General features: G+C 43.7%; 1 protein-coding gene across 1 annotated transcript in view; it reads left to right on the plus strand.

Moving 5' to 3' along the window:
* The window catches only part of LOC119967280, a 304394-nt gene that overhangs the window by 162918 nt on the left and 128512 nt on the right, over nucleotides 1-12964 (plus strand). Inside the window, exons 8-9 of the mRNA XM_038799603.1 lie at nucleotides 3279-3471; nucleotides 10467-10621. Of these exons, the coding sequence (XP_038655531.1) occupies nucleotides 3279-3471; nucleotides 10467-10621 (348 nt within the window). The remainder of the gene's footprint in view (nucleotides 1-3278; nucleotides 3472-10466; nucleotides 10622-12964) is intronic.

Raw genomic sequence — 12964 nt, forward strand, 5'->3', positions numbered from 1 at the left:
GCTGTATGACCTTTGTCCTTCTCCTCCAGCATGTTGCTCCTTGCTCTGCCAGGTTTTGGATGGCACAGCAGACCCTCTGGGGGATGTAATGCAGTGCATCACCAAGTCTAGCCAGCAGAATCGTATTTTGAGCTGTCCGATGCACCGCTCAATTACAACATGGTTGGCAACATGAGCCTCATTATGTCAGGTCTCCACTTCGGTCTCTGGCCTCTGGACTGATGTCATCAGCCAGGACCTCAGCAGAAACCCTTTATCCTTCAAGAGCCATGCCGACATCCTGGAAGATGCCGGGGATCTCTGAGTATCCCAGGATGGAGCTGTCGTGCAGCCATGTTGGGAAGCGTGCACACATGTGCATAATCCAGAAGTGGTGCCGCACATTCGATGAACTTACAGGGAGTGGAACACCTTCCGATTAATGATGGGCACTCACTAATGCCCCGATGCACGCCATCAATTACTTATTGGACCGGCGATGGTGGAGAATCCTGCAGCCCAGGCATCTTGGTGACTTGATCCAGCCCAAAGTTGATATAATCTGTTGCCCGGACATACAGGGCATCCATGGCCTCATGGATGCAGTTATGGGCTGTAGCTTGTGAAATGCCAAACAAGTCTTCGCTCGAGCCCTGGAATGAACTGGGGGCATAAAGGTTCAGGGCTTCATGGCCACCGTGAACGGGTGTACTCTTCCTCCACAGAGTGCCAGTTCCGCGAGCACGTGGCACAAGTGCCACACTGTCTCTTTGCTGAGACAGTCTCCTGCGGTACATGCTGTCGTCATCTTCTCAAAAGACTAACAACACCTTTACACCATGGGCCGTCCCTGGAGCCCCCCTCTGAGTTCCTCCTGCTGATGGACAGCTATGTCTCCAATCTGCGTCAATATACTGCTGCCGTCTTGGCTTCTACCAGCACCGCGAGAGCAGCCTCTGCAGGACCGGCAAAATCAGCCATATTGTCATATGTATAAGGAATTGAAGAAGGAACGAGACTGACAACGAGTTAGGGCTTTCACCCCAAGACCCTTGAATCCCCCAAGCCTCCCCAACCTTGCGTGTCCCTCCTTCTCCCCAAAGTGCCAGACAGTGAGCCAGTTCTGCTGGAAAACCTTGCTATGCAACTCATCCCTAGCTTCATCAAAAACCCCTAGATCTCAGACCCTTACCGGGAACATTAGGTAGACTGTGCTCAGGTGCCCTCCCTTTATTCACACATTCACTTGGTCAGGAGGATATCCTCAGTGCTGAAGCCCAACTCTTGAGTGTTTGATTCTTGGCTGCTGCCTCTATGCTGCTGACACTTCTGGAGTTCAGGCAAAATGTTCAGGCTTCAAAGTTTGATCAAAATACAAAGCAATAATCATTGTCTGATACATGGCACGGGTATCCATGAGAGCAGTGAAGTGTTCTCACAACTAAAAAGGCCAATTCCTTATTAAAAATGGCCTTCAGCTGTGAAGCTAGAAGCTGCTCACAGTCAAAGGGAGTTAAAGTGACCTTCAGCATAGAACCAAGAACAGGGCTCTGTTCTGGAAGTGTTTGGTCGGACAGAGAGACAGCCATTGTGGTTACACCTGTAATGGGTCTCCACAATATTTAAAGATGGCTTGACGGCCTCACAGGTGAAACACCCCTCATCCCCATGGCCCAGGGGTGACCCCCCCGACCTGGAATGCTTCACCCCCCCCCCCCCCACCCACCCCCCGAACAAGCCCAATCCCCCTGATGGGGGGGGCAGTAGCTCCAGCAAATGGAACTCACCATCAGGAGTGGGCCTGGTGGATAGCAAACTGATTTGTGCCTGGCGTGAATCCTGATTCTGGCCTTTTCCGCTATTTAACCAGTGCGCTCAGGTTAATTGCAATGGTTAAATTGCATCCCATTTCAAGGAGAGGACAGTGGATCAATGTTAAGAAGATTATGGATCTCATTGAGATTCATACTTTTGGCCCTTATTTGTTTATTCTTTAGGAGGCCTACAATGGGTTGTAGACAGACTTGGAATATACTGGGCCTAGCAGCATTTGGTAGGTAGAAACTCCCAGGCTAGCTTGGGATCAATTACAGTTATGTTTTCAAAGTGTCACAAGCACATACTTGTAAAAAGACACATTCACCCTTCCAGTAGATCAGAACTTCTGAAGCAGGGAAAATGGGGTGTAAACCTGATAGATCCAAATTCAACCATAAATAGTCATTCCCTTGCAGGAGAACGATTTAGGTTGGGATTCTCTGTTCTGGAGCCTAAGTGCTCCCACCGACGGTGAATCGCTACTGGTCTCTGCTGGTGCCAGGATGTGAGTCTCCCCTTTAACATGCTAATTCATGCATGAGGGAAAGCTCATCGGATTCCATCGGAATCTTGGTATTTGGCCACCATTTTGAGCCGGCAGTCTGAAACTGAGGTTTGGCAGTGGGCGCCCCTCTCCCCCACAACACAAATTCTGTGCCCCCTCCCTGCTACTGACAAATAGGGGCATCCTCCCCTCCCCCCACCAGTGGAATAACTGAATAACTGGTCACACCCCACAGTTTGGGCACATGAAGGTGACCTGACCCACCCATCAGATCCCCTCATCTGACCCTCAACATCAGACAACCCCCATCAGAACACCCCGCATCAGAGACTCCCCATGAAAAATTCTTCCGATCAGAGACCCCCCACGCTCAGTGACCCCCCCCCGATCAGAGAACCCCCATGAGGACCCTCCAACAGAGACCCCCCCTCATTAGCAACTGTGTCTGGACCAATACAACTGTCAATCACTGGCTAGTGAAATGTACTGCTGTGTGAAATTGAATGGAAGACTTGCATTCAATGGCTGTCAAGATTTGAAGTCCTTTGAAGTGTACGGCTTTCGAGGAAGCCTCTGAGACTTGTAAAAACTGTTACTTTCAACACTTTTTGTCTGAGGCAGCAGATGTTAGGGAAGAGTAAGTGAAAATATAGCGATATTTCTACTGCATGGACTGCTCCTCAGGTTTCAGGCAGGGCTGACTGATGCCAGCGGCTGGTGTGGGGGGCAGATGGGGGGTGGGGGGGGGGGGGGGGGCACGTGAAGCCGCTGAATTGCGCCCAATGAGTATGTGCACAGAAAATTAATATGTCAAGAATATGACAAGAATCACTTGGGAAAAAAACTTTTTTTCAAAATGTTTGTTCATCTCCGCTTTTGAAATACAGGTGCATTGTAATGCAGAATTTTCAATATGTTTAGATTTCTCAATTATATACATGGCATTATATATTTAAAATGCTCTCTTCATTAATAGCTACTGACAATACTGCTGTGGAGTTGACTGATACACCAGCTCAGAAAGATCCTTCAAGATGTAAGCATCTGGTGTTTGACTCAAGGAGAAATAACAAAGAGTCAATTCCACATTCCGTTCCGGAAGACTGGGCTCCCAGTCTGGTTTTTGAGTCAAGATTTGAATCTGGAAACTTACATCAGGCTTGGAGGGTGTAAGTAAGCTCAGTTGTTGTACACCTGTGCCAAATTGGTGGGCTACATAACCTCAAAATGACCTATAATAATATTAGAAGATAAATAACAAGAATTCTCTTAGGATGTGTCTGCCAATTATTCTAACACACGTCTATTAGAAATTAGTCAACGACTCGGCTAAACTACGACACATGAATCTCCTACAAATATCCCAGGTTATCCAGGGTCCCAGGTTCGATTCCGGCTTGGGTCACTGTCTGTGCGGAGTCTGCACATCCTCCCCGTATCTGCGTGGGTTTCCTCCGGGTGCTCCGGTTTCCTCCCACAGTCCAAAGGATGTGCACATTAGGTGGATTGGCCATGATAAATTGCCCTTAGTGTCCAAAATTTTCCCTTAGTGTTGGGTGGGGTTACTGGGTTATGGGGATAGGGTGGAGGTGTTAACCTTTGGTAGGGTGCTCTTTCCGGGAGCCGGTGCAGACTCGATGGGCCGAATGGCCTCCTTCTGCACTGTAAATTCTATGTCTATGTCTGATATATTAAGGGCTGGTCTACTCATATCACCAATGATAATTTCTAGGCTTATATTTCAACATATAAAATGCGATACCTTCAGATAATCTCATTAGAAGAGTTAATTTATATGCAAATACACACCAGTTTCATTCTTACGTGGTAGGTTTATTAGAATACCATTTGAAAAAATAGACTCACTAGTTTAGTATAGCAGCAACATTGGAGAGGTCAGTTGAGGATGAGGAGAAGGAAGAAGGATAATTCTTTAAGTGTAAATTCAAACAGTAAGAAGGACAGTAAGAAGTCTTACAACACCAGGTTAAAGTCCAACAGGTTTGTTTCAAACACTAGCTTTCCAAGCACTGCTCCTTCCTGTTGGACTTTAACCTGGTGTTGTAAGACTTCTTACTGTGCTCACCCCAGTCCAACGCCGGCTACTCCACATCACAGTAAGAAGGACAATTAATAATAACATAGTCTGTAATATATTCAAAATGTTGAAGTTGTTTGCTTTGCCTGCAAATTATTTTTCATTGAGTTCCCATTGTCACATTTGTAATAGAAACTGCCCATGTAAACTTGCCATTCTGTAATTACACACTCCCACCTGTGGGTAGCACTGAGACATGATGATAAATCATAGAATCGTAGGGCAGGATTTTTGCCCTGCTATGGGGCAAGAATTGAAACAGGCAGGCGTATAATTTAGTGCCGCCGACCAGCTTGCCACTTTGCCAGAACCATCCCTCTGCCTGACAATTGTCCTGGCAGCAGGTTGAGGGTGGGGGGCTTGTTGCCCATAAATGTTGGGTAGAATTTTCCAGGTGGTCTGTGGGCCAACCAGTGGCATTGGCAACAGGTTAGCTCTCTAGGCTGTGCCCACCCTGCAGCAGACTAGTGGGGCCATATTCCAGGAAGACTTTGAGGCCTTCCCGCATATCTGATCACAGCTGCAGGCTGCCCTGTGGAGGACCCTGCCCGGTGGCATGACACTTGTTGTGGAGGGAGTGCCTCAAGATGGAGGCACTGACACTATGCTGGGTCAGAACCGCCCATAGAATGAGTATAGCACAAGAAAATGGCATTCAGTCTCTGCAAGAGCAATTTAATGAGTGCCAGTGCCTTCACTTTCTCGCTTTTCCTGAAATTCATTCAAGTAATTATCCAATACCGGATTGAAAAAGTCATAATTGAATCTGCCTCCACCATCCTATCAGGCAGTGCATTCCAGATCATAACTAGTCACCGTATAATGAAAATGTTTTGAATGCAGGCTTTGACTTTAAAGTAATTGGTAAAAGAATCAATGTTATTTGGTTTTCCACACTTAATTCCACCAATAAAACAATTTTCACCTACTCTGTCGAGACACTTCCTGATTTTGAACACCTGTATTATAGCTCCTCTTAATCTTTTCTCTCAGGAGAACATGTCCATTGTCTTGTAAGTGTTCATCATAGCTTCCTTGATTTGTGTACTCAGTGAGCTGGATTTTTTACAGAGTTGTGGAAACTTGGTGACTTATTTAAAATGGCGGCAGAACCCTGGATCTGGAAGCCCTGGCCCATTTCAAACATATTCTGTTTTTGTGATGTGAATAACACATCTCCCCCGCCCCCCCCTCCCCCCGCCACCACCACCCAAGCAATGCCTATGCCCCATCCATGCAAACTCATGTCAACACATGCTCCCACCACCTCCCAATGGCCCCTTATGCACTCCATACCAACCTATGCCCCCTACTCATCTCATGATTCCTTATAGTCCCTATGCCAACTGATGCCAGCATATGACTCCTAACTCATTCCCATTTCCATGATGTGGAGATATGATTCACAATTGTTGGAGACTTGGACTCAGCAAGGCCATTTGAACTCGGTGCTGAATTCAAACAGAACCCATTTTCCTATTTTTTGCAGACCGTTATTTGCATTATGTTTTAAGAATAGATGTAAATGCTTGTAATAGGTGACTAAGATTTGTGGAATTGCCAAACTGTCAAGTTAAATTCCCTACGTTTTGAGAATAATAGCTTGCTGGGTCTCTGAGTTGAAAGAATTCTTTGCTCCCAGTTTCAATAGCTGTTTGATGGCATTATCCTAAGAGCTATCATTTTAGAATTATTACTGCTTGACAGCTTATTTAAAACTTATTATTGGGTTGGCATGAGTTGGCACAAATAGGGGACAGGCATTGCGAGGGTATGATAATAATAATAATCTTCATTATTGTTACAAGTAGGGATACATTAACACTGCAATGAAGTTTCTGTGAAAATCCCCTAGTCGTCACACTCTGGCGCCTGTTCGGGTACACTGAGGGAGAATTCAGAATGTCCAATAGCCTAACAAGCACGTCTTTCGGGACGTGTGGGAAGAAACTGGAACACCCGGAGGAAACCCACGCAGACACGGGGAGAACGTGCAGACTCCACACAGACAGTGACACAAGCTGGGATTCGAACCTGGGACCTTGGCGTTGTGAAGCAACAGTGTTAACCACTGTGCCACCATGCCGCACCACGTGATATTGTTACCTCAGGGATTGGTAGATGGTCTTCATAGTGGATAGTCACAATTTGTAGTAGCTCTTACATTAGGTTTTTGCTAACATTCATATGGTTATCTAACCCACGCAATTGTTCAACAATAAAACTTTTACTAGTCAAAAGCTAGACATTCTTTAGCGCGTTTATCCTGACAGGCCAAACACCAGAACATAACAGATCCCACTAACTATTGGCCTCCTGAAGGATTCTGTTAGACACTTTAACATTTCACTGTTTTCAGGAAAAGATTTCTTCTTAGAACCTAGCAAACAAGATCCCGAGTGGTCTTGACAGGGTGGATGCAGAGAGGATATTTCCTCTTGTGGAAGAATCTAGGAATAGGGGGGTTACTTGTTAAAAATTAGGATTCGCCCATTTAAAACAGAGATGAGGAGAAACTTATTCTCTCAGAGGATCATGAGTCTTTGAAACTCTCTTCCTGAAAAAAATAAGGAAACGTAAAGGGCGAGAGGGCACATTATTCAACCACACAACTGGGAAAACGTCCAGTAACCATGGCATGCCTTTTAATCATCCACCTCAGCTATGGGCAGTCCCATGTGACTGCCTCCGAACTGTTTCCGGGAGCAGTGGGCCTGACTCTGGCGCGCACACCCCGCCCTCACACACATACACTCACCCTCACACCCACACACACACGCACCATTCTCTGAAGTCAAAGTCATGTTAATCAAAGTGCTTTGCCCTGTGGCAAGCTGGGAAATCCAGGCTTGTACCTCTATTTATAAATCCCAGCATCTTGTAGACTTTTAAACTACTTTCTTACTACTTCCCGTCAACTTCAAAGATTTGTCAACTTCCATGCCCAGGTCTCTTTGTTCTGCTCCCCTTTAGAATTATGCCCACTCTTTGATATTGCCTCTCTTCATTGTCTGACCAAAATGTATTACTGAACACTCTTCTTGTGTTAAATTGCATCTGCCACGTGTCAACGCATTCCACAGCCTATCTGTGTGTGCTCGAAGTCTTTCACAATCCTCACGGTTTACTTCCAAAATTTGAGAAGGCAAGCAAGGATTTACTTCAATGAGACATCACAATGCACACACAGTAGATTCAATGAAAAGAAGGTCCATGGCATCAATTTTTGAAATAAAGTCAAAAAGAACACAGAAACCGTTCGGATTTGCCAGAAAGGCACATCAGTCTCTGAACGTTTTAGAATTGAGCAATGTAGATAAATAATTTAAATGAACTTTTCAAGTCAGATGAAAATATTTAAGAAGGAGAAATAAAAGCTTTATCTGGTTTACACAAAACAACATGATTTGAGAACCTCACTCAATTATATTTACCTGTGACAAAAAGCAAAATACAGATTAAATATATTCATAGAGTATTGTGGGTGAAGATTGATTTTGTCTGAGCATTGACCAAAATATATCCAAATTTAAAACAGATGGTGTAAAATGAACATTTCTGGGTAACTGGCTATGAGGACACATTTTCTACAATGAAAACATAATCCAAACCTCCTAAGGCTGAACTTTATTCCCTTTATTAATATCTACCTTAGCGCAGCTGTTAAAAGTGGTTTCACAGCATCTATGTGTTAGTTACTTTAGTTGATAACATGACATAAAACTGTGTGGTCTGGGTAAATATTTAAATCATGTTGGAAATATTCTTCTGTGACATTAGTATCCTGCAATACTAGGGAACAATGGCCACACACAGTGCAAGTAATTAACGTGAAACCCAACACCAGTCTTTTTTTATGTGAAATCTTATTAACATCCATATGCATACAATCCTCTGGCAAACGTTTGGAATTATTCATTGCTGTTGGATGGAGAAATACAATAAAAAATTCATAGTATTTTCACAAAGGCAGATCACTCCTTCCATAGCCGTCTGGCCTTATTACTTTCCAATGCAAGACTGGGAAGGGTGTGTAATTAAAGAAGTTTGCGTGTTATATGGTTATCCTGTAAGATCCAATAGTTTTTCCACAAAATTTTCCATAGAATTCTGGTTCATAAAAGAATAATATCAGTTCTTACCTTATGAGCCAGCGTTCTGCGGAAAGTTATTTTAGTCGAGCTACAGAACAGAAAGTTGGCTGCAATTATGTACTGTGGGAAAGCAATGCAGTCGTATCTCTTTTCTACTGCTGTTATAGTTTATCTGCTTTAGAATATTTTGGTGTTAAAGTTTAACTGTAGAAAATAGGACATATTTAAATGAACCAAGCTTGCACCCTATTACACTTGAAAGGTGAGGGACATATTGACTTGAGGAGTTAACATCTAGAAAGGTAAGGTTATTAGAATGCTGAGTTTAGAGATTGCCAAAACACCTAAAGAAATGGCAGTTAATAAGGTGCCCCATGTTTGTGGAATAAAGTTGGAACCGAAGAGGGAGAGCTATAAAACTAGGAGGTGTATTTAGCTCAAGAGCTGGAGATTAGACATCTGCTAGCCTTGCAGTATTGGCTTTCCAAGGAGATATTTTTGTTTTGTAAAAGCATTCAAGAAACCCTGTAAGTTTATGAAACCTAGTTACTTCACCAGATCAAAGAAGAAATAGTAAATGAGTGATAATTAATCTTAAGGCCTGTTTGAGGACAGCCCACACACACAGCAGGTTACATCAGGGCACGATCTACTGGGGCTGTTTCGCACAGGGCTAAATCGCTGGCTTTGAAAGCAGACCAAGGCAGGCCAGCAGCACGGTTCAATTCTTGTACCAGCCTCCCCGAACAGGCGCCAGAATGTGGCGACTAGGGGCTTTTCACAGTAACTTCATTTGAAGCCTACTTGTGACAATAAACGATTTTCATTTCATTTCATTTTCAACCGGATTGGAACAGAATCCCAGCACTAGCGCCTTTTGCTGGGTATTTCTCGGCCCTGCGAATGCTATCTACCGGGACTCTGGTTCGATTTGGGACCTCAGCGGTGAAATCTTGCGACATACTTCTAGTGGTGAAAGCAAAGTGTTCAGATTTCTCTTTAAGTATTAATGGTTCCAAACTAGACCATAGTGCTTCTTTGCCTGTATTCCTACACATTGGAAGGTGATTAATCCATAAAGTAGACTGGCTTCTTTCCACAATACAGCAGAATCTAACTGTGGATCATGTCTGTGAGAAATGTTTAGAATGAAAATGGGGTATCCACCTGAACGTAACTGAGGCTCACTCCTGCGGTAAAATAATTTTCCTGAACTTAGCTCCCAATTCCCTTGCACCATGAAATTGTTCTGGATCCTGCACACGTATTATAATCTCCAATGCCCAACTGCCATCCTGATTTGTGCTTTTCTAATCTTGACAACTAAAAAGGTATTTAGCTGAAAATTTTTAGAAAGAAATTTAAGAACTAAAACTGCTATGCGTGTGGAAACGCGATACACACAGGCACATGGAAGCAAAGTCAAGCACAGGTAGCATTTTGAACTGGATTTATTTTGACAGGAAGTTGTATAAGAACCGTCAATTTTTAAACAAAGAGTGAGTAACTCCGAGTAAATGGTGTTTGAGATGTATACAGGTAAGCCCCCTCAACATGGCACCTCACCCAGGTAGTGTACCTCTGGCCCACACAAGCGATGCCTCACGCCACTTAATTTTTAGGGTATTTCAAGATGAGTCCACATGCGTTAGAGTTGCAATATATTTTTATGTCAATGAGAAGCTGAAATCACCTTGAATCTAATTAAATATGCATCGGATAATTGTGTTCGAAGGCTTTACTATTTTAATTAGCTTTAATTACATACTCATTATTGACCAGGGAATTCCTTTCAAATCTCAGTGAGAATAAAAGTACCCACATCTTTTGAAACGACTGCCTATTAGCTTTAGTTGCTAATTTATTTGGCTGATCTGAATTTGAGATAATAGATCCACGTGCACAATGGAGTTACATTGGACTTGGCTATGTGAACTTTACAAACAAATGAAATATGTATCTTTGTCGACAGAGGCCAGTACGAGTACAATTTGATGCTGGCAGTGGATACATTCACTAGCAGACATACTCAATGGTATTACTTTCGGATTCAGAACACAATGTCAGATGTCACCTACAAATTCAAGATTGTCAACTTGCTGAAAAAAGATAGTCTTTATAATTATGGTAAGTGATATTTGCTATTGCAGAACGCTATTCAGATTTTTCATTCAATGTTAACAAAGGAGTGATGATTCTGACCAATAGGTATATTTAATGTGAAAGCAAACTTTAATTTAAACACAGAATTAAGAGCAATAACATCAATGAAATAGCTTTACAGTGATCTGTTAAACAGTACTTAAACACAGGGAAAAACTTGGATTTACTATCTACACTTGCTACTAACTCAAATTAAGCGACCAAATACAGTTCAAGGGCGCTTATAAATAAAGTTAACAAAGCAGGTTTACTTGCTTAGCTGTGTAGGTAGATACTTTTGGTGAGAGTTCCTTTCAGGAGCAGATCCAGTGCACTTGTATTCAACCTAAAATCCTATAACCATTGCAAAAACTATGGACAGACTTGGCTTCTCCCATTAATTTGATCACCTGTATCCCACTAAGTTCCATGATGTGCTTACCTAGTACTAAACACCATTCCCTCCATAAATTATCTACACTCCAGGGAATCTCCAGCAATCAAAACAAGGTTCCATTAGTCCTTTATCTGCAACCAAGTAAGTGGTTAAAATCAATAATTACCTCACTCTTTTATGATGGTTTAATTACAGCTTTAGTAGACACAGAGTCTGCGTACCTTAAACTAAGTTCTTTAATAATATTACTGCACCAAATATATATGTTAACCCAAGCTTACTGCAACAGATATAATGGGCTGGATTCTCCACCGCCCTCCACCAGCAGCGGAATTCCTGAAGAGGCGGAGAATCAAGCGTCGCACACTGTGCCAGAGGGAGGATGCAAATAGAAATTAGAAACAGGAGGAAGCCTATCGGCCCTTCGAGCCTGCTCAGTCATCAAGTTCATAGAATAGGATCTACAATGCAGAATGAGGCCATTCAGCCCATCGAGTCTGCACCAGCCCTTGGAAAGAGCACCCTACTTAAGCCCACACCTCCAACCTATCTCTGTAACCGAGTAACCCCACCTAACTTTTTAAAGGGCAATTTAGCGTGGCCAATCCACCTAACCTGTACATCTTTGAACTTTGGGAGCAACCGGAGGAAACCCATGCAGACAGGGAGAAAGTGTAAACTCCACACAGACGGTAACCCGAGACCAAAATTAAACCCAGGTCCCTGGCACTGAGGCAGCAGTGCTAACCACTGTTTCTCTGTGCTGCCTTCAATTCCCTGATCCCGCTTTTCCCCCATATCCCTTGATCTCTTTAGCCCCAAGAGCTATACCAAATTCCTTCTTCAAATTACACAATGTTTTGGCCTCAGCTACTTTCTGTTGTAGTGAATTCCAGAGTCACCACTCTCTGGGTGACAAAATGTTTCCTCACCTCAGTCCTAAAAGGTTTACCCCTTATCCTCAAACTATGAGACCTAATTCTGGACTTCCTCACCATTGGGGACATTCTTTCCGAATCTACCCTGTCTAATCCTGTTAGAATTTTGTAAGTTTCTATGAGATCCCTTCCACCTCTTCTAAACTCCAATAAATATAATCCGAACAAATTTAGTCACTCAGTCCCACCATCCCAGGAATCAGCCTGGTAAACCTTTGATGCACTCCCTCAATAGCAAGAACATTTTTCCTCAGATAAGAACTGTACACAATGCTCCAGGTGTGGCCTCACTAATGCCCTATACAATTGCAGTCAAACATCTCCCCCTATACTCTAATCCTCTCGCTATGAAGGCCAACATACCATCTGCCTTCTTTACTGCGTGCTGTACCAGCGCATTTACTTTCAGCGACTACTGCACAAGGACACCAAGGTCTCGCTGAGTGTCCACACCTCTCAATGTATACCCATTCAAATAATAGAACATAGAACAGTACAGCACAGAACAGGCCCTTCGGCCCTCGATGTTGTGCCGAGCAATGATCACCCTACTCAACCCCACGTATCCACCCTATATCCGTAACCCAACAACCCCCCCCTTTAACCTTACTTTTTAGGACACTACGGGCAATTTATCATGGCCAATCCACCTAACCCGCACATCTTTGGACTGTGGGAGGAAACCGGAGCACCCAGAGGAAACCCACGCACACACGGGGAGGACGTGCAGACCCCGCACAGACAGTGACCCAGCCGGGAATCGAACCTGGGACCCTGGAGCTGTGAAGCATTTATGCTAACCACCATGCTAATCTGCCTTCCTATTTTTGCCACTGAAGCAGATAACCTCACATTCATCCACATTATACTGAATCTGCCATGCATGTGCCCACTCACTCAGCTTGTCTAAATCCCTCTGAAGTATCTCTGCATCCTTCGCACAACTCACCCTCTCACCCAACTTTGTATAATCTGCTAATTTGGAGAAAATAC

This window comes from Scyliorhinus canicula, chromosome 6 (genome assembly GCF_902713615.1).
Source record: "Scyliorhinus canicula chromosome 6, sScyCan1.1, whole genome shotgun sequence".
Classification (NCBI taxonomy): domain Eukaryota; kingdom Metazoa; phylum Chordata; class Chondrichthyes; order Carcharhiniformes; family Scyliorhinidae; genus Scyliorhinus; species Scyliorhinus canicula.